Below are 26,186 nucleotides of genomic sequence, written 5' to 3'. Positions count from 1 at the left end.
ATACTGTCCTTAACATATGGATCTATCGTTTTCATCGTGTTCAATAATTTATTGAGAAGATAGATTCATTATAAATGAGTAGGGTATCTATACATGGATGACAGTGTACGTATTATTGTTCTCCAGTACTTTTAACTTTGGTGCTGGGCACATTTATACATTTATTTTCAGTAGTTTACCATTAAGATAAAATATATGCACTCGCGATTCCTAATGTAAGGAACGAAGCGAACCCCTTGCCCCTCCAAATATAAACTCGGCCTGTGGGTATACCGCTGACATCAGTGGCGAGTGATATCAGAAAGGGTTCAAGGCCAACATATGGATGGATATGCTGAAATGCATTGTGGATTTATGGGGCGATACAGGGATATTAAATTTGCCGATGACTGGGTCACGGGGAATGCGCCTGATCTCGTCTGATCTTGGTAGCGAAGCAGCAGGGTATTGCTCGGTTGGAGGTCCAGCATGCCATGGAAGGTGATACAGGCGACTGCGGACCAATGTTGTGGTCAGCAGAGGGCAGTACAGGTGAGGGCAAGTGGACTGACTGCCGCATTTGAGATAATACGTTATCACTGAAGCTTAAAACCCCAAGATATCTAAGTCTATCTCAGAGAGCCTCTGATATTAACACTAAAGCTTAAGAACCCTATAGAAGCATCACTTAGTCTCTTTGAGCCTCAAATATGAACACTGGAGTATACTAAAAAAAAGCCTTAGTCCGGCTCAATGAGCCTCAGTCATAAATACTGAAGCCTGTGAATCATCGAGATGGGAGAGCCTTAGTGTGACTCTGAGTCTCAGTCACGAACTCTGAAGCCTGTGAATCATCGGGGGGGGGGGGGGGCTCAGTGTGACTCTGAGTCGCAGTCACGAACTCTGAAGCCTGTGAATCATCGAGGGGGGGGGCTCAGTGTGACTCTGAGTCTCAGTCACGAACTCTGAAGCCTGTAAATCATCGAGGGGGGGGGCCTCAGTGTGACTCTGAGTCGCAGCCACGAACTCTGAAGCCTGTGAATCATCGAGGGGGGGGCCTCAGTGTGACTCTGAGTCGCAGTCACGAACTCTGAAGCCTGTGAATCATCGAGGGGGGGGGCCTCAGTGTGGCTCTGAGTCGCAGTCACGAACTCTGAAGCCTGTGAATCATCGAGGGGGGGGGCTCAGTGTGGCTCTGAGTCGCAGTCTCGAACTCTGGAGCCTGTGAATCATCGAGGGGGGGGGGCCTCAGTGTGGCTCTGAGTCGCAGTCACGAACTCTGAAGTCTGTGAATCATCGAGGGGGGGGCTCAGTGTGGCTCTGAGTCGCAGTCACGAACTCTGAAGTCTGTGAATCATCGAGGAGCTCTGTGGGAGCCTCAGTGCGGTTGGCTCTGTGAGCCCCCCCCCCCCACACAGGTGCGTGACCCCTCCCACTTCCTTCACCCCAGCCCCCACGGAAGTGACGTCACGTCCGTTATTCAATCGACGAGGTGACGTCACCTGGGCGTCGGCAGGTAAAGCGGAGAAGACGAAGTCGCCTTAGATCGGCAGCGCCATCAACACCATCATCGCGATCGTTAACAATTACCAACACCACCAACAACTCCTGCATCAACTCCTGCATCACAGCATTAGCGTGGACCCGCATGGGCCTCAGTGACCGCCAAGGTGAGTTGGGGTGGGGGTTGGTGGGTCGCCTGTCCAGGTGTGTTGACTGACGAGGGTGGGTTTAGAGGTGGATAATGGAGGGGTTCGTTAGGGGGGCTACCTGTCCAGATGTTGTTAGGATTAGGAGAACGTTTAGGGTGGCGCCGAGGGTGGGGTGGGGGGGGGTAAGAGCTTCATCTTGGTTATCACCTGCAGCTCACCTGGTTCTTAACTAAACACATCCGATCGCCTGTCTCAATAAAGCAATGGACACGCCGCTCGGTGGCGGAGGTGAGAGAGAGAGGATGGGTGGATTGTGTGGTGGTCAACGGGGCCAGTTGACTTGCTTTGGCCTGCCTGAGTGGAGGGTTGGGGTCTTGCCCTTTTCGTATAAACCTGCTCTTATTCGCATAGATTCTCAATCATTGAGGACTGTGCCTTCACGTTTGGAAATACCATCTGGCCTGTGCTGTTGTTCGGAGACTGGGCGAATGGGTTGAGTTTTTGAACATTCAACATCGCTGCCACAAACTTTGCCATCACCACTTCCATTGCTGCCATTCACAATCACCGTCACGATGAGCACCACTACCACCGTCACCTCCACCGCTTCCACCACGAAACCATTCGCTCTCGCAACCACCTTCACATACCTCCACCATCACAGGTCTTCAACCATTTCCACCACTTCCCTCTACCACCTCCACCATCAAACCCACATCTGCCACCATCGCGATCCCCGCTTCCATCGCCTTTACAACCACTAAAGACCGCAACAACCTCGTGTATTAACCGCGATCACAATCACCACACCTCCACCACTACCACCACCATAGCAACAAGCTCTGTAAAACCTCACCGCAAAACGAAGCCCGTTATCGCCCATTAACGCACATGCGCGCTGTTTCCTCCTGCCCGATGTAGGGGGGTGATGGGCGAGCAAAGTAGAGGAAGATGTGGCGGTGGCAGGGCGCCCCATAGGTTTCGGGGGGCCCGGGCAGATTTCCACGTAGGGCCCCCATTATTCATTAGCGACAACGAGAGAGAGATAGGAGAGAAAGGAAAACAGGCCCCATGTGGAGGCTCCCTCTTTTGTGCGATGCCTGGAGCTAATCGTCACTTTTCCCTTTTCTGGGCAGCCGTGCCATGATGGTTATTCACCACCCCCCTCTGTGCCTTAGCTGCTCTTATGTGGCTAAATCGGGGTTTGAGACCCAGGTGCGTTATCTCAGCTGCCTGACATAGATCTATGGTAATTATAGGATTGCCACCTGTCCAGGTGTTTAGTACTGTACCGAGATCTCATGGTTAATGTGTTGAAACTTTATTGCGGTACACTGCACAGTTTTGATATACCTCGGCTGACTTTGGGGCTGGTAACCCTATTTAATTTCCAGGCCCTGCACTAGTTATCATATGTAACTTGATGTATGCAGTACTGTATATTTTACACCAATCAAATATGTAATGATGTTATAAAAAGGTTAGAACGCTGACCTTTTGCCACATATAGCCCAGTCTCCTCTACTACCCGTAGCTGTAAAAGTTTGAACAGCCCAAATACCTGTACAGTATTCGAATTTGGGCCTACACATATTACTGCGCAGATTTTGATTGGGTTTCACTCTTTGTTCAGGATCAGTCTAAAGTTATACAGTCTTGTTTATTGTATTTAGTCTCATGCCAATTAGCTTAATGGATAGACCAGATAATTGTCCGCTCCTGGTCACAAGTGGATGTACACGCAGAGTTGTAGTTGTTTGTCACGTATTACAATGACGAGACCACATCGCAACAGAAACATTTGTACAGACCGGAAAACAAACATTTAACAACACTCGGAGCATCTTTTGAGGTCGATGTTTTGACTGGTATTGATGGGAACATTGCCGGGTCTGATGATACTCAACATTATGTTCGTACACACACGTGTATAATGATACAGTACACACATGCTGTTGTACATGCATACACGTGTGTGTACTGCAGTACATCATACTGTCACTGTGTAGACACGTGTAGTGCAGTTCATACATAAGTGCATATACATCTAGAGTACTGTATATACCACTACAGTTTAGGGCGTGCACACACACGTGTGCTTACAAACGCAGTTCAGTACGTACGCTTGCATTGCGTTCGGACATGTGCAGTGCACAGTATGGGTGGGTGATTCAGTGTGTACTGTAACGCGTAGTGTACCTTTGTGAGTAATCGTGCGTAATATAACGCACGTGGCTGTGCGAAATGACTTCGTAGGTGCTAAACGGGGAATTTCTTGTGTTTTTGAGTCGATAAGCGATTTGTCTTACGCTGATATAATTGTAGACGCGCTCAAACATACATCAATATACTTAATTCACAAACATCTATACAAATATGCTCACCTGCACACAGGTGAGCATACACACGCTACTACAAAGACATGGAAACCTGTACACAGGCTTATGTGTAGGTGTAAACTACCGCAAATTAAAAGATCCCCCGTTCAGACTGTTGGGCCAAGTGCTGTTAGCGAGCACCTTTGAAGGCCGGCACGGCACACGAGGGGGTGGGTGACCAGCACCACGCCCGATCGCCTTTGTATCCCCCAGTGGCGATGTTTACACACCGCCCCAGGTACTCATTTGAGGTTGAGTCGACCTGGGAGAGGCCCAGATAATCGTCACTGGCGTTGGCCGTGAGCAGGAACCGAACTGGGGACACGCCGGGAGTCGTAGTGCAGCGCGCTAACCGCTACACCACCGCTCCCCACACATGCAAACAAAGACAAAGATTCCCCATATAGCCTCAACAGACTGTAGGGGCAAGTGCTGTTAGCGAGCACCTATGAAGGCCAGCACCACGCCCGATCGCCTTTGTCTCCCCAGTGGCGATGTTGACACACCGCACCAGGTACTCATTTGAGGCCGAGTCGACCTAGGGGAGGCCCGGGACCGGTTCAGATAAATCGTCACTGATGTTGGCCGTGAGCGGGAATCGAACCCGAGTCGCCAGGTTCATAGCGCAGCGCGCTAACCGCTACACTACCGCTCCCCACACACACACACACCTTTATTCACACACACACACGTAACATTGTATACACGACAACTGTGACTCCTCTCTCTCACGCGCACACACACACACGAGTCATCACGCACACGCAGTAATTACAAAAGCGCACGCATGCCCACGTAATTACACACGGTCCACGTGAGCACGCCTCTCACACGTCCCTAATAATGAGGATCCTGACTCTGCCGCTAATCTCCACGCTCCGCTCTCTTCTATTCGCCACCTCTTCTCGCGTCCTTCCGGAGTTTGTCTTGGTTGCCGTCTCGGACTCCACCTGTCTTGACAGTTTCTGCCCCGATAACCTGTACCGGACTCGACAGGATAAACTGGTATGCAGTGCCTCCCATTCACGTGTACCACAGTGTATGGGAGTTTTTTTTTTTAATCTGTTTCGCTGCCTGCTTCTGTCAGTTTTGTCTCAATTACCGACACTGTACATGTATGTGTGCGTCTTTCCCCTATACTTAAGTTTATCAAGGTGTCTCCGACATCTACTGTAGTGTATGTCCGTATGTATACGTGTATGCGTCTTATTCACATGCTGTAGTGTCTGCTATATATACTCTGCGTGTCTCACCTCATCTGTCTCGCCTCAATTTAATACCGTGAACGTTTGTTTTATCTTTGCGCAATCGTGTATCTCTCTCTGCTATTTTACTGTTGTGTACCTTTCTGCGTGTCTCTGTGTGTCCGTCTCCTTTCATGTTCATCTCGTGAACTTCTTTCGCACCGTACGTAGCAGACCGTGCTAATCGGAGGTGCCCTGACTCATGACGCTTAGATAATAGATCAGTCGCTCAAGAGACATCTCTCACCATCTCTGGCCCTCTCTCTCTCACCATCTCTGACCAGCTCTCACACACTCGAACTCTCTCCATTGCACACTCTACATATCGCCTTCACATTTTGCGTCTCGCATCCACTCTCTCTGCCAGGTAAGTGCGCATACAGGTGAGAGTCCAAGTAACAGCTAAGACAGGTCCAGGGAATGCAGCGGTGTGTACAGTAGTAATAGGGTATGTGTGTTTCTCTAAGCACGTTTTCGGTGTTTGCATGTATTTATTTATATGGACAGTATGTGCACCTTGTAGCCCTGTGTACAGAGTCTGTGTGTGTATGTACTCTACAGGGTCGAGGGCTATATTTCATTTACAGGGTGTAGAGGTGCTTGCAGGGTGTGTGTTTATATACAGGGTCTAGGGGTTTGTTTATCTACAGAGTGGTCCATGTACAGAGTTTGCAGGGTGTGTGCGTAAGTACATGGCGCACGAGTGTATATGTCGGGTATTTGTATTTACAGATGGAGTGATGTGTTTTTATTTTACAGGGTGTATGTATCGGGGGTTGTTGTGTACACGATATGGAGAGGGTGGATGTGCTGCAGGGTGTGTGTATGTACAGGCTGTAGGGGATGCTTTTTATTTACGTTATATAGATGTGTGTGTACAGGTTGGGTGTTGAGTGTGCAGGACGTGAGTGTTTTATATTCATGGTGTAAAGGGTGCGTGTATTGGGTGTGTGTATGTGTACATGGTGTGTGCGTGTTTACTTGTAAGGGTGTGTGTACGTATGAATATATAAGGTGTAGGTGTGTTAGCGTTATAGGGTATGTGTGTACAATGTAAATGTGCATACAATATTAGTATTTGTGAATGTGCACCGTTTTGCCCGAGTGTGTGGCTGGACGTTAATGTGTGTGGGCATCAGTGTTGAACTTCTTTCCCACCGTACGTAGCCGACCGTGATAATCAAAGCTGCCGTTTGTGTTCACGACAGCGTGTGTATTTACACCCGTGCTTGTACACTATAATTGTTTGCGTTTCACACCATTAAAATGTTTGCGAACATCACTATTCAACACCCTGCCACATCCCAAGCATCCAATCCCGTTATTGGGTGACTGCGTGTGCGCGAAAAGGAGTACATAGTTGTGCTTGTGTAGTGTGTAAGAAGAGACTTGTTGTGGGTGCGTGTGAGTACATGTGTGCGTAATGTGGGGAGCGGTAGTGTAGCGGTTAGCACACTGCGCTACGAACCCCGGCAACCCGGGTTTCGATTCCCACTCACGACCACCAACACCAGTGACAATTATCTGAACCGGTCCTGGGACTCCCCTAGGTCGACTCTACTTTAAATGAGTACCTGGTGCGCTGTGTAAACATAGCCACTGGGGAGACGAAGGCGGTCGGGCGTGGTGCTGGCCACCCACCCCTTCGTTTGCTGTCAGTCTTCATAGGTGCTCGCTAACAGCACTTGCCCCAACCGTGTTAATGGCTATAATAGGGTTCTTTGTCTTTTTTGCATACGCGTGAACCCGTGTGAGCCGGTGTGACTGTCCGTGAACATGGGTGCATGTATATGAGTGGGTGTGAAGTGAGATCGGTTTTGAGGGTGTGTATGAACTGGTGTAATTATGGTGCATGTGCGTAGCTGGTGAGGTTGTGTGCGGGTGTGAGTGGGTTTAAATGTAAGCGAAGGGGTGACTAGTGTGTTGGCATCCGTTTGTTCGCATCTGTGTGTGTGTTTGGTATGCAGGAGGTTCGCGGGTTCGATCCCGACCCTGACGCCTGCTGTATATTTGGAGTTTGCATATGCTGCCTGTGGTCGCTTGGATTTTTTTTGGGTCGTCCGTTTTTTCCCTCCACTTAGAAACATGCGTTTTGACTATTTAGATGTTTTTGTCTGCTATCAATGTCAAATTGATACGCCATTTTGTTGAGCTATCATTTGTGGCCAGGCCGCTTTAAGAAAATAAGTTAATACTTCAGTGGGCTGAATTATTAACTTGGTAGGATGGGGATGGTTTAGTTTTATTTGTATGTTTGGGTGAATGTTTACATTTCTTGTACTTTGCACTCTGATCATGTTTTTGTATTGTTTGCTGTAATGTTCTTACCCGCCCCGACTGGACATCTGTGAAAAAGAGCTTCATAGCTCATCGGATTCTTCCATTATAAATACATATTCTGATTCTCAGGTAGTGTTTGAGCGAATATGTAAGCCTGATCGTATGTATCATCACATGTGTAAGTGTATGTTGCTGGTGTATAAGCATGGGTATGCATGAAGGTGCATGCATGTGTGAGTGCATGCGTGTGTAACTGGTGTGGAAGCATGTGTGTGTGTATGTAACTGGTGTGGAAGCATGTGTGTGTGTGTAACTGGTGTGGAAGCATGTGTGTGTATGTAGCTGGTGTGGAAGCATGTGTGTGTGTATGTAACTGGTGTGGAAGCATGTGTGTGTGTATGTAACTGGTGTGGAAGCATGTGTGTGTGTGTGTAACTGGTGTGGAAGCATGTGTGTGTGTGTGTAACTGGTGTGGAAGCATGTGTGTGTGTGTGTAACTGGTGTGGAAGCATGTGTGTGTGTATGTAACTGGTGTGGAAGCGTGTGTGTGTAACTGGTGTGGAAGCATGTGTGTGTAACTGGTGTGGAAGCATGTGTGTGTAACTGGTGTGGAAGCATGTGTGTGTCTGTAACTGGTGTGGAAGCGTTGTGTGTGTGTGTAACTGGTGTGGAAGCATGTGTGTGTCTGTAACTGGTGTGGAAGCATGTGTGTGTGTGTAACTGGTGTGGAAGCATTGTGTGTGTGTGTAACTGGTGTGGAAGCACGTGTGTGTGTGTGTAACTGGTGTGGAAGCATGTGTGTGTGTGTGTAACTGGTGTGGAAGCATGTGTGTGTGTATGTAACTGGTGTGGAAGCATGTGTGTGTATATGTAACTGGTGTGGAAGCATGTGTGTGTGTATGTAACTGGTGTGGAAGCGTGTGTGTGTGTGTAACTGGTGTGGAAGCGTGTGTGTGTGTGTGTGTAACTGGTGTGGAAGCGTGTGTGTGTGTGTGTAACTGGTGTGGAAGCGTGTGTGTGTGTGTAACTGGTGTGGAAGCGTGTGTGTGTGTAACTGGTGTGGAAGCGTGTGTGTGTATGTAACTGGTGTGGAAGCGTGTGTGTGTATGTAACTGGTGTGGAAGCGTGTGTGTGTATGTAACTGGTGTGGAAGCGTGTGTGTGTGTGTGTATGTAACTGGTGTGGAAGCGTGTGTGTGTGTGTGTATGTAACTGGTGTGGAAGCGTGTGTGTGTGTATGTAACTGGTGTGGAAGTGTGTGTGTATGTAACTGGTGTGGAAGTGTGTGTGTATATAACTGGTGTGGAAGCGTGTGTGTGTGTAACTGGTGTGGAAGCGTGTGTGTGTGTGTGTGTAACTGGTAGGTGTTCTCTAACAGCCACCTACCCCAACCGTTTGGTAAAGGCAATACGGGAGATCTTTTGTCTTTGTTGGAAAGCATTCGTGTGTGGATGTGTGAGTGTCACTTCGAGACTCGTGTTCACTCACGAGTCCCAACAGGTCTGAGCTCGCGACGCCCGAACACTTGTTTTGAGCCAAACTCGGTGTGACGTGTGTGTTAATGTGTTTGTGACCGTGTGTTAATGTGTTTGTGACCGTGTGTTAACGTGTGAGTGTGGAGAGTGGTGGCGTAGCGGTTCACGCTGCACTTCGAACATGGCTACCCGAGTTCGATTCCCGTTCACGGCCAACACCAGTGACTTATCTGAACTGGGCCTGGGCATTTCCTATTTAAACTCAGGCCAAAACCAGTGACTTATATATATAAAAAAACATGACTACTCGGGAGACACGCGGCTGGAAATGGTGCCGGGAATGCCTTTTATGTCTTAATAGGTTCTACTAACAGGACTTACCCCAGTTTGTGTAAGGTTTCACGAGAGATATTTGTCTTATGCGCGTGTGTGATTGTGATTGTGGTTATTTGTGTTTGTATGAGTGTGTGAGTTATTGTATACGAGTGTTTTTGTGTATGAGAGCGATGTTTATTCACGTACCTATTACTTTGTAAGTGTGCCCTGTTTGTCATGTCGTACATTTTTTTTTACTCTTGTGCTTCCATCCCAGCGACCTGTCTAGTAAGACACAACATCCTCAAACCAATTTGGCTCTAACCTGGCCTGCATCTCCACAAGATTGGCTATACGCTTGAGTACCAGTGTTTCAAATCCACTGTTGAGAAAACATTTGTTAATGTCCCTGGAATAATTTTGAAGGCATGTTACCTAGTATGGCTCCCCTTCTATTGGACATCTGTGAAAAATATCTTCATAGCTCATCGGATTTCTCCAGGATAAATACATATTCTGATTCTTCTCATATATTGGGGGTACTGTTTTCACATCTCGGTATAACTGTAACATTTTTGAAACTTTTTTTTACCATTTCAAAATATATTTTATTCATACCTTTTATTTGTGAGAGCTTGGATAACTGCAACAATTTCCACTGAGCCGAATGCCTTGCCATAATAGAGATGATAGCATGTGGTACATTCACACACGCACACACCCCCATGCCTCTAACACGAACCCGCATTCTGTCATCCCTTGTATGTCTGTCTCAGGATTCCATTGGGCCAGATAAAATCTCCACATCTCCGTGCTGTGCCCACCAACACCTGTCAAGCTACTCAAATCTGGCAGGTCTGCATTTTTTTTCAAGAAGAGTTTTTTTTTTAATTGAGAAATCTCATAAATCCCCACCAGCGATAAGACAAATCCCATAGGTTATTACTGTATTGTTTTGTGGAGCTAAAGTCTAGAAAAATGTTTCCTCATCAGTGAAGCAACGCTGTGTAATGAGGTGATCTGATGACACTGAGAAGTGATCTCAGATTTAAAGTTTTACCTTCTGTTTGAGATGTTTCAATCGTGGGAAATTCAGTCCTGGTACGCGCAGTGATTAAAAAGAAAAATGTCTGCTCTAACGTTATCTCAGTCAATAACAGTTACCGAGCGACTCGCTTGTGTCTCAGTGTTTCGATCAGGCAACAAAGTGTCAATGTCAAATTCTTTGGGTCTTTCGGTAAAGCCACGTAGATAGAAAAAATAATTCAAATAATAACAATATAACGATGTTTCGATCGCAACATAAACAATCGTCATCAGGTGACAAATATAGCGGGAAAGCTGCTGAGGCAGGAAAAAATATATGGCGGGAGAGCTGCTAAGGCAGGATGTTATAAAGGTTTGAGATGGGTGTAGCCCAATGGTAAATGAGTGGGGCTAGAGATGAAATTTGCATGTAAATGTAAGATCGGTGAGCTGAGCCGACGACGAAGCTGTGGGGGAGGCCATTGTATTGTGAGAGATTAGCATATCAATGTAAGGATTTGCATGTAAATGTGAAATCGGAGAGAGCTCGGCAAGAGCCACCGCCACATCGAGGAAAACGCGCAACGGTGGCTGTGTTAGTGAATGTAACTCAGAGAGTCGAAATTAACTGCTAACATAGGCAGGTAGGAAGGGAACATCACAGCCAGTTATGACCTAAACTGGTTATTAACGTCCTTCCAATGATTGCTCAGTTTGTACCCATCTTCTCAGTTGAAATTGTCTTTATATATCTGGATGGCTTCATGAACGAATCTTTGCTGATAGCCAGTGGGTTTGCAGAGTACCTTCGTCTTGGCAAAATCAATTTCGTGTGTGTCCATAGCGTTAAAACAATGATCAATTATCTACTATTGACTCTTATCCGATTATTAGGTGTCCAGTTATGCAAAATCTAATTGCATACTCATTAAATCCTTCACTTTATACGACAATCATTTACATACCTTGGCCCGATAAAGCAAAACGGTAAACGTGTGAACATCTCTTCAAATGTACAAAAATAATGTATTGTTAACCCTCGGTTATTTTCATCTGGTATATTTTGCATATACATCGTCATACCAGTGAAAAGTAATATATATTTTTTACACGCTTTCTATTAACTCACTCTCTTGTTGTTGTCGTATCCTCAAATCTTGTAACTCAATTTTAACCCACTTCCCAATATGGTATTGACTGCAAACTTGGTATACTTATGTCATACTGATGACAATACTATATTCTATCATTATAAATAAAAAATATATATTTGTAAACATTGCTTTTTATATGTTATGTTTCGGCTTGGGTCTAATTGTGCACGCTCAACTGACGTTGGCTGTAAATCACCACGGCCCCTTAGGTTATGCTAAGCTTTGGGGCCACTTCCTGGAGTCGTGAATTTCTGCCATTATGAGTACGGTACATTTCATTAAAGCGTGTTTAAAAAAAAGTATTTTAAAATATTACTTATTGTAATTGCGTTTTACTATTTAAAAATATATATACTTTGGTTTGTGAGAGCTTGGATAACTGCTACATTTTCCACAGTCAAATGCTTTTACACCCGCTAGAGGCGCTATACACACCGCAGCAGCAAAAACAATTTATTCGTGAATCAAACGTGCACCCTGAATTGTGGAGATTCATTGGTTCCTATAGGAGAGCAGAGTGACATTGTTACAAGACTGCCGGTTATAAATAACAGCCACTGATCCATCTTTCTCAGGGATCGGAACCTGAAATAACAAGAGCCATTTTTTTATTCTGTAATACACTAAATATTACAACAGCATGTGAATACAAGATGGTGGTCCTTAAAGAGCCACATGTGGCTCTGGAGCCGGAGGCTGATGACCCCTGATCTATCTGGTGGTTTCACACAATGCGTTTTTATAATTTTTACATTTCCCCATATTTTATTTGCACACTCCATTATTTTATATAATTAATTGTGTCAATTGATATCCATTTTATTATTTTGCCCCTTTCGGGGTTTGCATCTTGTTAAGAGTTGGTCTTAAATCAGCTCCTTGTTTGCTTAGATGATTTCTGCTATTTCCTAACTTTATTTTGGTTTCAAATGAAATATGCTCCCCTTGCTATGTCTCTTCATTTAGGTTTTTGTCTTCACCAATCTGATTGTATTTGACACATAACCACTTAAATTGGCATTTTAACCGAGAAGATTGGTAAACGCGGAAAGGCGCTAACAATACTTGGTTTTTTTGTCTGTCCAGGCGGCTCTGGCAGCGCCGTCGTGGTGTGCCATGCCTCCTGCGGTGATGGGGTTGCCAATGCCATCACTTTTCCTGCCACTGCTGCTACTGGTTTCCACGACACCGCTGGTGCAGGGGGCCTTGCTGTACGAGGTGGACGAGGAGGTTCTGGTGGGATACGTCATCGGGGATCTCAGGCAAAGCAAGGAAGTAGCTGATATGGGACCTAACCTGGAATTCAAGGTCATGTATTCGACAGAGGCCAAGCATCTCATTAAAGGTAAGCACTGGACACGGGCTTAAGTTCTGTGACCAATTGCTTAACACTTTCTTAGTGAAAATGTCTCTTTACTGACACTGATTCAGATCGGGGTAGCTAAGATATATCATATTTTAAGTTGTGATTATTTACATTATTTTGCTGCTATAAATGTCCAAATGATGGGCCGCTTTATTGAACTTGTATTTGTGGCCAGGTCGCTTGTGAAAAATGACTTAATACCTCAGTGGGCTTTGCTTGGTAGGATGGGGATGGTTTATTTTTATTTGTATGTGTTTGGGTTATTTGTTTACATTTCTTGTACTTTGCACTCTAATCATTTTTTTGTATTGTTGTTATAACGTTCTTAGCCGCCCCTACTGGACATCTTGAAAAAAGAGCTTTATAGCTCATCGGATTTCTCCAGTATAAATATATTCTGATTCTTATCATTTACAGCCCTATGTCGATCCATTGCTAGATTAAAGGCCTCCCCATACCGGGTAGATTGTGGGGGTTTTCTGAAATTTCTGAACCATGTGCTGGTCAATGTGGGTTGGTGAAGGCGTGGGTTCCGGGACAGGTCCAGATACCGCTTGCCACTGATGTTATCTATTGCCAGGGATCGAACTCAGATTGGCATAAACCACACTGCACAACCACTACACACCTACTTTTATCTGTGCCTTGGAAATAATACATGGTCTCTGTCAATGTGACATTTAATATATTTTCATGAAGACTACAACACCCCCGAAACCAATATCTGCAAAATGTACTCCACCACTCTTAACACTATTGCCAGATTTATATAGAGTTTGAAAAAGATTGGCAACAACAAAATGCATTTTTTTAAAATGCAAATGTTTTTGTGTACCAGCAGGATGAGCATGCATGTTTGTTAAAGCCTATGCCCGACTTGTACGTTCATTTGTGTTTCTATGCGAAAACTTCTTTGCATGGTAAAATCCCTGACAATATGCAGCCTCCCTCAGTGGAATGAGTTGTAAAAATTTTAATAATATAATATAAATAATTCACAGCCCCTTGTCAACACTGTTGCAAGTGACATTCCCTGCCCCCGTGGGTCCTGTCCCCATTTCTCATTTGCCCGCGTCTCTTTTCTGTGTCTCTTGCACCCTCCCATGTCTCATCCCCATGTGTTTTTTTCCCTTCCATTGTCTTTGGTCCTCCTGTGCCCCATCCCCTTGTGTCTCTTGTCCTAACCCTGTGCCTTTTTTTTCTCTTTGTCTCCTCTGCGTGTGTTTCTTCCCCCCTGCACCCCATGTGTCTCCTCTCCCTCTCCACACCCCCTCCCTGTGCATAGTGAACGAGTTGTCGGGCGAGCTTTCCGTGGCCTTGCGCCTTGACCGTGAGGCTCTGTGCATGGAGGAACCCGACGCGTGCAGGAGCACCGGCTTCATGCACACCGTGCAGGTCGCCGCCATGGCCAAGGGCCAAGGCTCCAGTAACCTCCGTCTCCTCGACGTGCAGCTTCTGGTGCGTGACATCAATGACCACGCGCCAGCCTTCCGTGCGCCGCATCTCAATGTCTCCATCTCTGAGAGTGAGGCCGTGGGGCGCCGCGTGCCACTGCCCCGTGCCATTGACCCCGACGCTGGCACCAACAGCATACAGCATTACCGAATCTCGGCGGCCAGCGGAGATGGGCTCCAGCTCGGGCCCTTCAGCCTCGTCGAAAGCGACGATGATGACGATGGCGGCGGGGTTGGTGTTGATGGGGATGGTGGCATGGGCCATCGGGCCCTGCTGGAGCTGCGCGAGCAGTTGGACCGCGAAGCAGTGCCCTCGTACGAGTTGCTGCTGTGGGGCGAGGACGGCGGCAACCCGAAGCTCTCGGGCTCCGTGCTGCTTACCATTGTTGTCGTCGATGCCAATGACAATGCGCCAGTGTTCGTTGACCCACCGACGCGACCCGTCCGCATCACCGAGCACTCAAAGGTCGGCACAAGTGTTGTACAGCTACGTGCGGCTGACCCCGACGCTGGCCCCAATGGTGCCATCGCCTACTCCTTCCACACGAAGCTGACATCGCTGGCGACGCAGGCGGCATTGCACGTGGACGGCACGACGGGTCTCGTCACGGTGAGGAACGCGGAAAAGCTGGATCGTGAGACGATGCCCGTGCACCGGCTAGTTGTGGTGGCGCGTGATGGTGGGCAACTTTCTCGTTCCGCCTCGGTTACCGTGACAGTGGAGCTGAATGATGACAACGACAACGCGCCGGTATTTGAGGTGATCGCGCTGCAAGGCGAGTACCTCCCGGATGGCGGTGTAAAGATTGTCGAGAACCTGCCATCAGGCACGCCTGTGGTGCTCATTTCCGTGTCTGACCCAGACCTGGGGTCCAGCGGCACTGTCGATGTGCGCCTCGAGTTTCCCACTGGTCCCAACGCCGCCTTCGAGCTCACCAGTGTGGGCGGCTCTGGTGGGGGCGGTGGAGCTGGATCGACTTCGTCGGCAGGAGCAGAGCTCGCCAGCCCCAACAAGGTGCAGTTCCTGCTGAAGACGACGCGTCTGCTGGACTACGAGGAGGCGCAACAGTACAATGTGAGTGTGTTGGCAGCGGACAGGGGTACCCCCAAGCTCTCCAAACTATTGAACCTCGTCATCTCCGTGGTGGACATCAATGACAATACGCCGGTCTTCATGAACCCCGCATCGATCGAGGGCGATGTGGCCGTGTACGAGGTGTCGCTGCGCGAGAATGGCCCAGCTGGCACTGTCGTGCTGAACCTTTTGGCTACAGACGCTGACAGCGGGCCGAACGGGGCCATCACATTCACGCTAAGCGAGTTGGCGGGTGGGAAATCTGTGGCAGAGCTGTTCTTGCTGAACATGCGCACGGGACAGCTGACGTTGGCGACACCGCTGGACCGCGAGACGCACATGCGCTACGAGCTGTCGGTGGAGGCGTGCGACGGGGGCTCGCCCCAGCGCAAGGCCCGTGCCATCGTGCGCGTCACCGTGCTCGACGAAAATGACAATGCCCCCACATTCGTGGGCGTCTCCAATTCCACCAACTGCATGTACCAGTTCTTCGTGGAGGAAGAGACTTCGGTAGGCACGTATGTGGGCACCGTCTCAACGAGCGACCTGGACGAGGGCGACAACGCCCGCGTTGCCCTCAACCTCGTACGGGAGGCTGGGCCTGACTGGATTGGCGGCGCAGGCGATGCGGGTTGGAGTAACCAGTACTTCTCGATGACACCGGGTGGGGTGGTGCGCACACTCGTGGTACTGGACCGCGAGGATCGCGTTCAGTATGAACTGAGCGTGAGGGCTGTCGACTCGGGCCGCCCCGCCCTGTCAGCGTCATGCCGTGTGAGCATCACAGTCAGCGACACCAATGACAATGCGCCGGTGATCACGTCACCCAATACCAACGACACTTGGAAACACGTGCGCACCTTCTCGCCGGCCGGAATGCTGGTCGGGGTTAGCGTGACAGCGAACGACATCGATGCTGGCGACAATGGGCGACCGCTGTACGAGATCGCCGGAGGAAACCCCAAAGGTATCTTCCTGCTCAACGCCGACTCGGGTGCCCTGTCACTGGCACGCACGGTCAGCAGCTTGGACGAGGGGCTGCACCGGCTGGTGGTACGTGTGCGTGATCGTGGAGGTAGTGGGTCACGACGAGTCCGGGCGGTCTCCGGGTTGCTGGAGGCAGCGGCGCCGGTGCTGCTCCATGTGTTTGTGAATGAAACGGTGGAGAACGTGACGCTCATCGAGCAACTCGTGGCTGAGAGCCTGATGCGACCGCTGAGTGAGGATGTGGTGAATTTGGGCCGGCGCACTGGGCCCGATCTGCCCACGTGGGCCATCGTTGCACTGGTGGCGGCCGTGGGCGTTATCCTCCTCGCTGTCACCATCGGACTTATTGCCTTCTTTTGCCGGCGCCGCCGACGGCAGAGTGGGGGGAGGGGCGGAAAGAAGGGCGCGCCCAGTGGCGGTGCAGGCATTATAATGTCGTCGTCGTCATCATCATCATCCGGGCAGCACTTGCAGTCACAGCAGGCGGGCGATTTCCTCATCGCGGGCAGCAAAAAGGGGCGCAGGAAGCAGAGGACGAACAAGGGCGCCGTTGCTGGTATCCAGATGCAGTCACGCGGTGAGATGCTTGCTCGCTAGCTCTTTCACTCCCCCAGTCATCTACTTGCTTGCTGTCTTACTGTTTTGTTTTCTTGTCCAATTTTTTGCCTGCTTAACCGGTTTGCATGAGCACATTTGGTAACGTGCAGGATCACTCGCCTGTGCTATTTCATCGCTTCACTATCTTCCTTGTGGCGCCCATTTATGCGTTTGCTTAAATCACTCTAGTGCCTACCACTCTCGCATTCCTTTGTTTTATTGTTCACTGAAGATTTTTGCTATATGCCCGCCCATCTACCTGCACACCTGAATCCAAGCAGTGGCTTTGCTTCCATGTATTTACCTGCTTGCATGACTACGAGTTTCCTGTTTTTAGCCCACATTATTGTCCGCTCACTCATCCGTTCACTCATTTTACCACCTGCTCTCTTCGCTCTTTCACCTGCTACCTTGTCCATCTGCTCGCTTGATCGGCTCTCATTTTTTATGCCAGCCAAAGCTTTACCTGTATGTGTGTGTGTCCGCTTGTTCCCTTGTATTCAGGCTCTGTGGGTGAGCGTCTGGCCGGGAGCCCCGAGTCTCAGCCGTTCATGAAGAGGTTCCGCTTCAGCTCTTCCTCATCGCACGGTGGGGGCTCCAGCGTCTACCGCCCAGCCTTTCTCGCCGGTGAGACGCTCCTGCCCCCACTCACCTGTTCGTGTCCCCAATGTGTCCCTCTGTGCATCTCTCACCTATTTCTGTCTCTCAACGTGTGTATGTTCACCAAGGTCTGACTGCATGTCTTTCTGTCACGTATGGGTTTCTGCGCTCATTTTGTGTTCCCTACTTATGTCCACATTCACCATGTGTCCGAGTGTCGTCTTGTGTCTGCCAAATGTGTCCTGTCTCCATGTATTCTTCACATGCCCCTCAAAGTGTGCCCATATTTCTCCATTTGTTCCCCATAGTTGTCTGTTTTTTTGTTGTTATTCTGTCTCTCACTTCAAATAAACCTAACATTAGAATTATAGACTGATAATTTCTTTGTCAGTGGGCAAACGTACAAAATCAGCAGGGGATCAAATACTTTTTTCCCTCACTGTAAGTGAGATGTGATTACAACCAAAATGCAAACCAAACGGCCACTTACCTACTTACCAGCCAACTAACCAAGCAAATGTGCAACCAATTAACCAACCAACAACAAATTTGTATGGGCAGAGAATTATGGGAGAGCTGAGACGGCAAACACTGCGACACAGCCCCGGTAGGAAACGGCACCAATAATAACAAGCCCGATTAACAGCCGGGCCAGCTAACGCAGTGCCAATTAGCACCCAGGGCTTCCAATTAGAGGTCTGGGTCCATTCACGAACCAACAACCAAACAAAATACTGAACCAACCGACCAACAAAACTATCAAAGACACCGATGGCCTCTTGGCCCGCCTGATCATGCCGGCTCCGTGATGGTCGCTCGCTTAACGCTGTCTTCTCATTGCAGGGCCAGACGGGGATCCAAGCCCCCCGCCAGCGTCAACATTCAAGCCGGATGCTCCGTCTTTCAGCACCTTCGTGGAGGCGCCGGTCGGCCGGGTCATGGGATCTGGGGGCCGTGGTGGTGGTGGTGGTGGTGGTGGTGGCGCTAGCAGAGGCAGTTATGCCAACGACGGCCCTCGGAGCAACCACAGACAGGTGACGGCGGGGACATGGGGGCCACCACACTGTGCGGTGACGAGTTTTCTACAGTGCACCGGCACCGCCGGCATTAACACCACTTGTGGCGTGTTGGGTATGTTGCATTATTCAGGGTGATTTGTTAATAGATAGCTCACCAATTTCCAAAGATCCTTTTACTTTCGCAATAGGTTATTGATTATTGTGCCTCCCTATCTTACACAGGGACATTAAACGATTTAATATTTGTGTTTAGATTCCTCAGATCTGGAGAAGCATGGAATTAATTTAGTTTTCTCCTAACTTCTTCCTCTTATTTTAGTGACATCTGTAAAAAGATCACCCTGTCTAATAATGGAGCCGTGGGGTCCAGTGGTAAGCACAGTCTGCTGGGAACCTGGCCACCTGAGTTTGATTCCCTACCATGGAACACATCAGTGGCGAGTGATATCTGAACCCATCCTGAGCCTCCTATAAATCGAGACCTCTTTAAATGATCAGTTGATGTGGTGTGTAAACATCAGCACTGGAGAGACAGGTGGCCAGACGTGGTGCTGGTTGCTCTCCTTTCTTGTGTGCTTTGCCAGCCTTCATAGTGGTTGCCAACATAAGAACATAACAAACGTGAGAGGCCAATTCGGTTGTTAGTAGCATATTGATAAATCTATCCGAGTCCAACAGCATTTGTCCCAACGGTCTGTTAAGGGCTGTACAGTGGATGTTTGTTTTTCATCATGGTTGTCGCATTATACAGGATGTTTCTGGTGATTGTTTGTATACTGTGTATTATATATGCCTTTCTTGCTCTGTTGTGTAAAATCTCAATTGTTTGCGTGCTCTTGTATACTCGTGTGTGTCCTTTATGCTCTTATGTATGCTGCATGTGCTGTATGTGATGTGTACGTAGAGTTTGTGGCGTACATTCCGTTGTCATGTATGTTTATGGTTTTGTTTGCTGTGTGTTTCATAGGCTGCTTTACGTGCCTTGTGTCATGATGTAAATTGTGTTGCGTGTGTTACGGTGCTTTGTGTGTAACATGTATGTAGGAAATTTACGAAGGAATTTTATTTGTGCACAGCACGGGGGACCAGACCGATATGATGACGGCTATGAGCATCACATGAGCGGCCACCCCCCTTTACCCACAACGCATCGTCTGAACCGTACCCACGACCGCAGCACCCCCGAGGGCAGCGTTGGTGGACGCGACGACCCCGAGACTGGCGGTAATCACCTCCTAACCTGTCCCCCGTCTGAGCTGACCTTTACCCGTTAACCTCTGATGTTTAATCATCCTTTCACCTTTTCTGTGTGTGATTTCTTCACCTGTTGGAACTGTTACTCTCTGAAATAACCCTACGATTTTCGACCTCGCTCACCTGTAACAGGTTTAAAATGTGACCTTTTCTGAAGCGTAACCTCCACACCTTTGACCCTCAACCAGTGACCCCCATGAACCTGACGAGGTGAGGTGGGTCCTGTGGGTCTTTTAACGAGGGGTTGGAGTTTGTTAATGACACCCGAATGTTGGCCATTGAGAGGACAGACTAATGGAGGAAATGTACTAATTAATGATGAAATACACTTTGCTCGTTAATTGTGAAACCAGGTTTGTAATGAGGTAGCATTGGTTGCTAACAACAACACTTGACTTCTTGAATGAATGCACAAAAATACTATTAAATGAGATTCTGCACTTAATTTGGCTAACTTCCAGCTCTCTCCGAAATGAAAACCACCAATTTGGCCATTACGTGAAGAACATTACACCGTGGCAGGGTAGGAAATCGCTGCCGCCTAATGCGTGGAACATAGGTCACTTGAAGGTATTTCAGAGAGAGCTCCACTTCTATGAGCCTCTACTCGAACACAAACGTGAAGGGTTGCATTGTTCTGTGAGACTTCCAATGTACTCTTTGTGTTTTTTTTTTCGGTAAAGTCACGGAGGTAAAAAAAATCTATAAAATAAATGAAAAAACAACTAAATTAAATCACGACGTTTCGGAGGCAACACAAGCTTCCGTTTTCAGGTGGAAACCGTCACAGCAAAATTGCTCTATCAAGTCAAGAGAGCTCTAAGATACCCGAGATTATATACAGGTTAAGTGGGGGGGGGGGGGGAGGAGCCAAGAAAAGACTTCCAATGGTTTCTTCATCTCCTGATCAGATTAAAGTTGGAGGAAAAGACAACAATAAATAAAGAGATGTTACTCGCCAATGACGGCGAAATGTTCAATTGCACTACACCACTTTTCCTCCTCCCTCCCCTGCCTTAAAAAAAATCCTCAATTTGTTATGTTTTATCTCATCATCGGGTGGTGCGTTAGGGGATCTCGCCTCCGGCAGTGCAGCTCCACGTGATAATTAATCATTAATTGGTGTCACTCGCCACTTGGGGGTTATATTTGGCTGCGGCGTGGGCCGTGCGTCCGCTCTCGGTACTGGAGGTTTTCGAGTCTCTACGCAGATGCCTGCTAATTAATATTCATCGTTATATATAGAATTATTACCACTCGGGCGACCGACACCCTCTCCCAACCACTCACGAGGTATCCTCATACACTGCCGAGAGATAGGAAAAGCAATGCATGAATTCTAAAACGTGCCCGAGTTCGATAAATTGCATTGGTTGTTTATAAAGCAAATTGGTCTTTTGCAAGACCTGTTGCTAGAAGGGATGATGGCCAATGATCTTGAATAATAGTGGAGTAGCAGCCAAAGGCAGGAAACTCGCCCGACAGCACATCCACCGTGGGCAATGAAATCGGCCCATGTTTAGGAGCTATATAGATTGTTGGATCACGAGAAAACGTGAGAAATTGGGGAGGCTCTTACCCTGCATTGGATAGATCATGCCTGATGCTGAATTATAATTATAATCGCACGAATCCTACAACCACAGTTAAATCCCAGCATTGGCTATGCTCAGTGGCGAGTGATGTCTGAACCGGTCATGCCCTCCCCACCTGCCCCAAATTCACCGTTTAGCACTGACCAGGCTGATTTAATATGGTCAGACTGGCAGCTTTAATCCAGCAGTTGACTGACATATGGGTATAACCTATAAGTGTAATTATTACCAAACATGTGCCATTGACTGAAACAAAGTTTACAGAGTCTAATGTCACAAGAGGTTGGGGGACCATGACCTAGGAATTGAGGTTGAATTTGGCGTTAGTTCATAGTGACAGAATATGTAACAAACTATACATGAATGCATTTGGCCAAACATCTATATACAGAACCTTTCAACAAGTGTTTTGAGACTCATTAATGCTTTCCTGGGTGAATGATGTGGTGGGTTTTTTAACAGGTCTCTGAAGCATCTATTAATTTGCTCTAAATTATCTTTTCCATATCTAATAGGTCTCTGATAGCAAATGTTGATCACTTTTACTACTACAGCTCTATCAAATTTAATGGAGGGCTATAAAGTCCAGCTCTTGCGTCCATTCCCTTGGGGTGTGAGATTACGTTTGCGAGTGACGCCGCTCATCACGTGCCTCTTTCACCTACACCCCATACTGCATATACATCCTACACACTACACCCCACACTTACACCTACTCGATGCGTACAATCTACACCACATCCGTAACCCCACACTGCACAATCTACACGCACACTACAATATGCTCTCCACCAATCCCAAAACCCACACCCGACACACCATTTATACACACTGCTCTCCCCACTTCCCCTCCCTCTCTCCTGCTACAGGCCGCCTGCCTGACATTGCACGCTACCCTCCTCCTCAATTCCAAGACTACGCAGACCCGTTGGACGCTGATGTCGTCTATGACCCACGCGGCTTCGACCCCCATGACTATAGCCAGGACTATGATGACCAGCACGACTACGGCAACCAGCACGACTACAGCGACCCACCCGACTTCAACAACCAGCACAACTACGACAACCAGCAGCACCAACACTATGGCGAGCAGCTGTACAGTAACCCGGACCGTGACTACGAGCAGGAAGCGTACGGCTATCCGGATTACGACCGGCCACACGAACGCACGGCGAGGCATGTGCCCACCACCGAGTTGTGAGCTTGTAAACGAGCGAGTGTGTGCGCGCATGTGCTTGCGGGCGTATGCACGTGCATGCACACACACGCTCGCGCGCATGTACATGCCTGTGGGTATGTACGTGTTTGTGTGTATACACACGGCCATGTGTACACGCACGGCGTGGTTATGCACACCATCGAGTTGTAAGCTTGCGATCATGTACCTGCAGGTATGCATGTGTGCACTTCACATGTACATTAGTGCATGCCAGGTGCGCAATCTTGCACGTGTGTACCATACGCGTGCGTGTACATCCGTACAACTACCATGTACGCCTGTGCCTGTATATGCGTGTGGGTGGGTTCATGGGTGTGTACACTTACCTACAAGCACACAGTGTACATGCGTATTAACACAATGGATTTGTTTACACCTGTGTATCTGACCGCCTGTATATACACACAGGTGTGTACCTGTGTGCATGCAAATTGTATATAAAGTTGATCTTGTATGTCACATTCAAGCAAAAATTCACATCGTGCATACAGACACATACGTGTGAATGTACGCACGTGCATGTACACATACGCTTACATACATACGTACACATACACGTTCAAGAACGTACACTTGCAAACAATCATATGCAGCGTTCATGTATGTGAACCCTCCCACAAACATGCCGTGTATAGCCTGAACAGACTGGTGGGGAAACTTCTGTTTGCGATCGCCTATTAAGGCTGGCATGGCACGTGAGGGGGTGCTTGGCCAACACCACGCCCGACCACCTTTGTCTCCCCGGTGGTGATGTTTACACACCACACCAGGTACTCATTTGAGGCCGAGTTGACCTACGAGAGGCCCATGACCGGTTCAGATACTCGTCACTGATGTTGCAGCGGCGCACTAACCACTACACTACCGCTCCCCATGAATCAACCCCCACCCCCCACACGCGCACACGCGCGCGCGTGGTATGCGGTCTCATGTCAAATTAATTAAGGAGATTAAAAATAAGAATAAGCCATTTCGCTAACTAACTGCTTGTTGCTATGGTGACTAACGTTAGTCATAGAGTAATTGTGGTGATGGTTTGTGTGCTAGTGCATCTCGTTTGTAAAAAAAAATGCGTCTGGGTCTTTAGGCACTTTAAAACGGGGACATTCAAAATGTGGGGTTCAGTGGTGTTACGTTGTCTACCGGCGTTTAATAATCTCAATTACAGAGATTCATAACCTGGGATAAACATGTTAACTTTGTGAATAAAAGCTCATTAACTCGAGATTAACACCTTCAAACTGAACTGAACCTCATCTTGTTAACGTGGGATGAAGTAACTGACACGTCAGCCTTGTCAACAAGAACTTGTTATGCCAGAACATTTGCGGGCTTTCATTAACCTGCACTAACCTCCGTTAGCAAGAGCTAATTTACCCAAGATAACCTTGGTAACCCAGGCTAGCCTTGGCAATGGGAGCCCTTACTCGGGGTAACTTAGCTCTGTAACCCAATCCACCTTTATCCGAGGGCCATCTCTGCAGATAACGGTTTTACAAGTGAGGTGCGATTGTGATTTCATTTTTGTAAAGACGGTGTTATGATGTTTATTTTTGTTAACGTGCAAATAGATGATTGCTTATGGTATTTTTTTTTTATAAATTTGTTTTATATTTAATATCTCGCCAATGCCAGGAAAGAGGATGCGCGCGAGGTGGCGTCTTTACATGTATACATCGGCGTTCACTTGCACAAAAACAAATTAGGTGTTTTTTTTTTGCTTCTCTTAATACAGCTTTCAAAGACAAACAAGATGGAAATAGTTTCTGCTTGGGGGTTTTGTGCAACCATTTGCGGATTGTTGTCATAACAGGATGTGTGTAATATTAGTTTGCGAGCGAAACGTTTCGTCCATAGACAATATTGACTTGAAGTTTTTGTTAAAACATCGCGATGTCTGTTGCGAGGATGCCGCTGTGCTGGGCGGTGATCGTCCATTTTGCTTACGCTGGCATCATGAATAGCATGTCATAGTTTGATATCATCATCCCTTATAGGGGAACTGCCCCGTGTAAACATGGCTGCTTGGTTACAACAGCGAGTTATCAAACGGACGTCTCGTCACTACATTTGTAATTATTATTGCCTTGAAAGTAAAACGAGCCAACACAGACAATTTTGACCAATTACGCTCCGAGAAAAGAGGGAGCAAGCCTGACCGTTGTGGCTTAGAGTTGGAGCATGCAAAGGTTGTTAATGGTTAACCTGCACTGTAGTTTTTAAAAACCAAATCAAACTTGCCTGATTTTTCTAGGTATTCCACTCTTACACATGATTTGCTCCCATTGTTGTCATGCCTTCATGATAAAAGCGTATATTTCTTTCAGGCAATTATGCAGCAAAGTCAGGACATTATTTCACATCCTCATCAGTTTTTAGACTCGCCCCTGAAACACTGAACTATACTACTGTGTCAGAGACGCGTATTACCAAACTTTAATTTCAGCTGGTTTGGCATGTTCTTTCACGATGAACTTAACACCGTCATGCAGTACATAACGCACCGTTTGCCACCGTACGGAAATGCCAAGACTGATTTGCGCAGCCATATGATGTAGCTTCACACAGGAGTTGCCAGATACTGCCACGACCAGCTCCATCGAATTGAGAAGCGATTTGTCACAATTTATTTAAAACAGAGAGCAGGTTCACTGTAAATGACCCTCGTATATTCTGCAGTGTGGTGCCTTGTAAACATTCGGACATTGGGAATGTAGTTATTTTAATGTGGAGACTATTTAAGAAAGGGTTTATATGAACAGATGGTGTGCCAAACACTTTAATGGCAAAACAACAAGTTTAGGAGACCCTTGAATGGGAAAACTAGTAAAAAATTAAAATGGCGTTTTGAGTTGGGGTAATGCACGAATCCAAAACTGCAAAATGTAATTAATAATAGGAGAAACTTATAAAATGCCACATGGCATTGCAAGTGTGTAACGATATCTGTGTGGGCACACCACTGCCAACGCAGTCCCTCAAGTGTTTTTTTTTGACGCAGGTTACCGGCGTCGATTTGAGTAAGCGACGCGCGTCGCTGAGGGACACTCAACTGACCCTACGGACAGGAAGTCTGCGTTTCGCTTCCAAGTACAAAGGCGCCGCTTTGCTAATTTTAAAACATGTTGTAAATGTTTTCTTTTTACGGTGCGAGTGAGTGCTCGAGAGCGAGGTTTTTTTTTGTCATGTTCAAAATGAAAATGGAATGGATGAGGTTTGAATAAAATACAAAAAATAAAACGATTAATTGTTTTTAGACCTGGCCGGCCATGTGTGCTGCTTTTTTAGGGCTCTTTCGCCAGGTACAAGCGTCGATCATTTTCTTCACGATCTCAAGTGGCCAATCGGCCGGAATATCAGATCTCGGAAGCTAGGAGTTTTGAGACTGGATAGCGCTTGGATGTGCAACCCCCCCGCCCCGCCATGCACATTACAGGTGTTGTAAGCTGCTGCGAGGGCAGTGCAGAACAATCCATTGTACACTACTGTAGTGTGCTCCCATATCTGCTCCTTGC

General features: G+C 47.6%; 1 protein-coding gene across 3 annotated transcripts; it reads left to right on the top strand.

The window, feature by feature from the left end:
- Window positions 1-1,452: 1,452 nt before the first annotated feature.
- Window positions 1,453-25,929, top strand: LOC116953398 (protocadherin-1-like). 3 transcript variants are annotated; one of them, XM_032973571.2, is made up of 8 exons: window positions 1,453-1,649; window positions 10,099-10,177; window positions 12,589-12,847; window positions 14,154-16,961; window positions 17,486-17,608; window positions 18,425-18,615; window positions 19,677-19,824; window positions 22,319-25,929. In XM_032973571.2, the coding sequence occupies exons 3-8, from the start codon at window positions 12,619-12,621 to the stop codon at window positions 22,651-22,653; spliced, it is 3,834 nt and encodes a 1,277-aa protein (XP_032829462.2). In that variant the 5' UTR covers window positions 1,453-1,649; window positions 10,099-10,177; window positions 12,589-12,618; the 3' UTR covers window positions 22,654-25,929. The 3 variants fall into 3 exon arrangements, with proteins under 3 accessions (XP_032829462.2, XP_032829479.2, XP_032829470.2); XM_032973579.2 differs by lacking the exon at window positions 1,453-1,649 and adding an exon at window positions 4,566-5,014; XM_032973588.2 differs by lacking the exon at window positions 10,099-10,177.
- Window positions 25,930-26,186: the final 257 nt, after the last annotated feature.

The sequence above is a fragment of the Petromyzon marinus genome, chromosome 3 (assembly GCF_048934315.1).
Source record: "Petromyzon marinus isolate PM22_M1 ecotype Great Lakes invasive population chromosome 3, UKy_Petmar_22M1.pri1.0, whole genome shotgun sequence".
Taxonomy (NCBI): domain Eukaryota; kingdom Metazoa; phylum Chordata; class Hyperoartia; order Petromyzontiformes; family Petromyzontidae; genus Petromyzon; species Petromyzon marinus.
Note: the sequence above shows the minus strand (reverse complement) of the source record. Positions and strands in the feature narration are given on the sequence as shown.

Coding starts and splice junctions, on each gene's coding strand:
- LOC116953398 (XM_032973588.2), top strand. CDS start 12,619: ATGCCTCCTGCGGTGATGGGGTTGCCAATGCCATCACTTTTCCTGCCA. Junction 12,848..14,153: donor GGCCAAGCATCTCATTAAAG/GTAAGCACTGGA, acceptor CCCTGTGCATAG/TGAACGAGTTGTCGGGCGAG. Junction 19,825..22,318: donor CGACGACCCCGAGACTGGCG/GTAATCACCTCC, acceptor CTCCTGCTACAG/GCCGCCTGCCTGACATTGCA.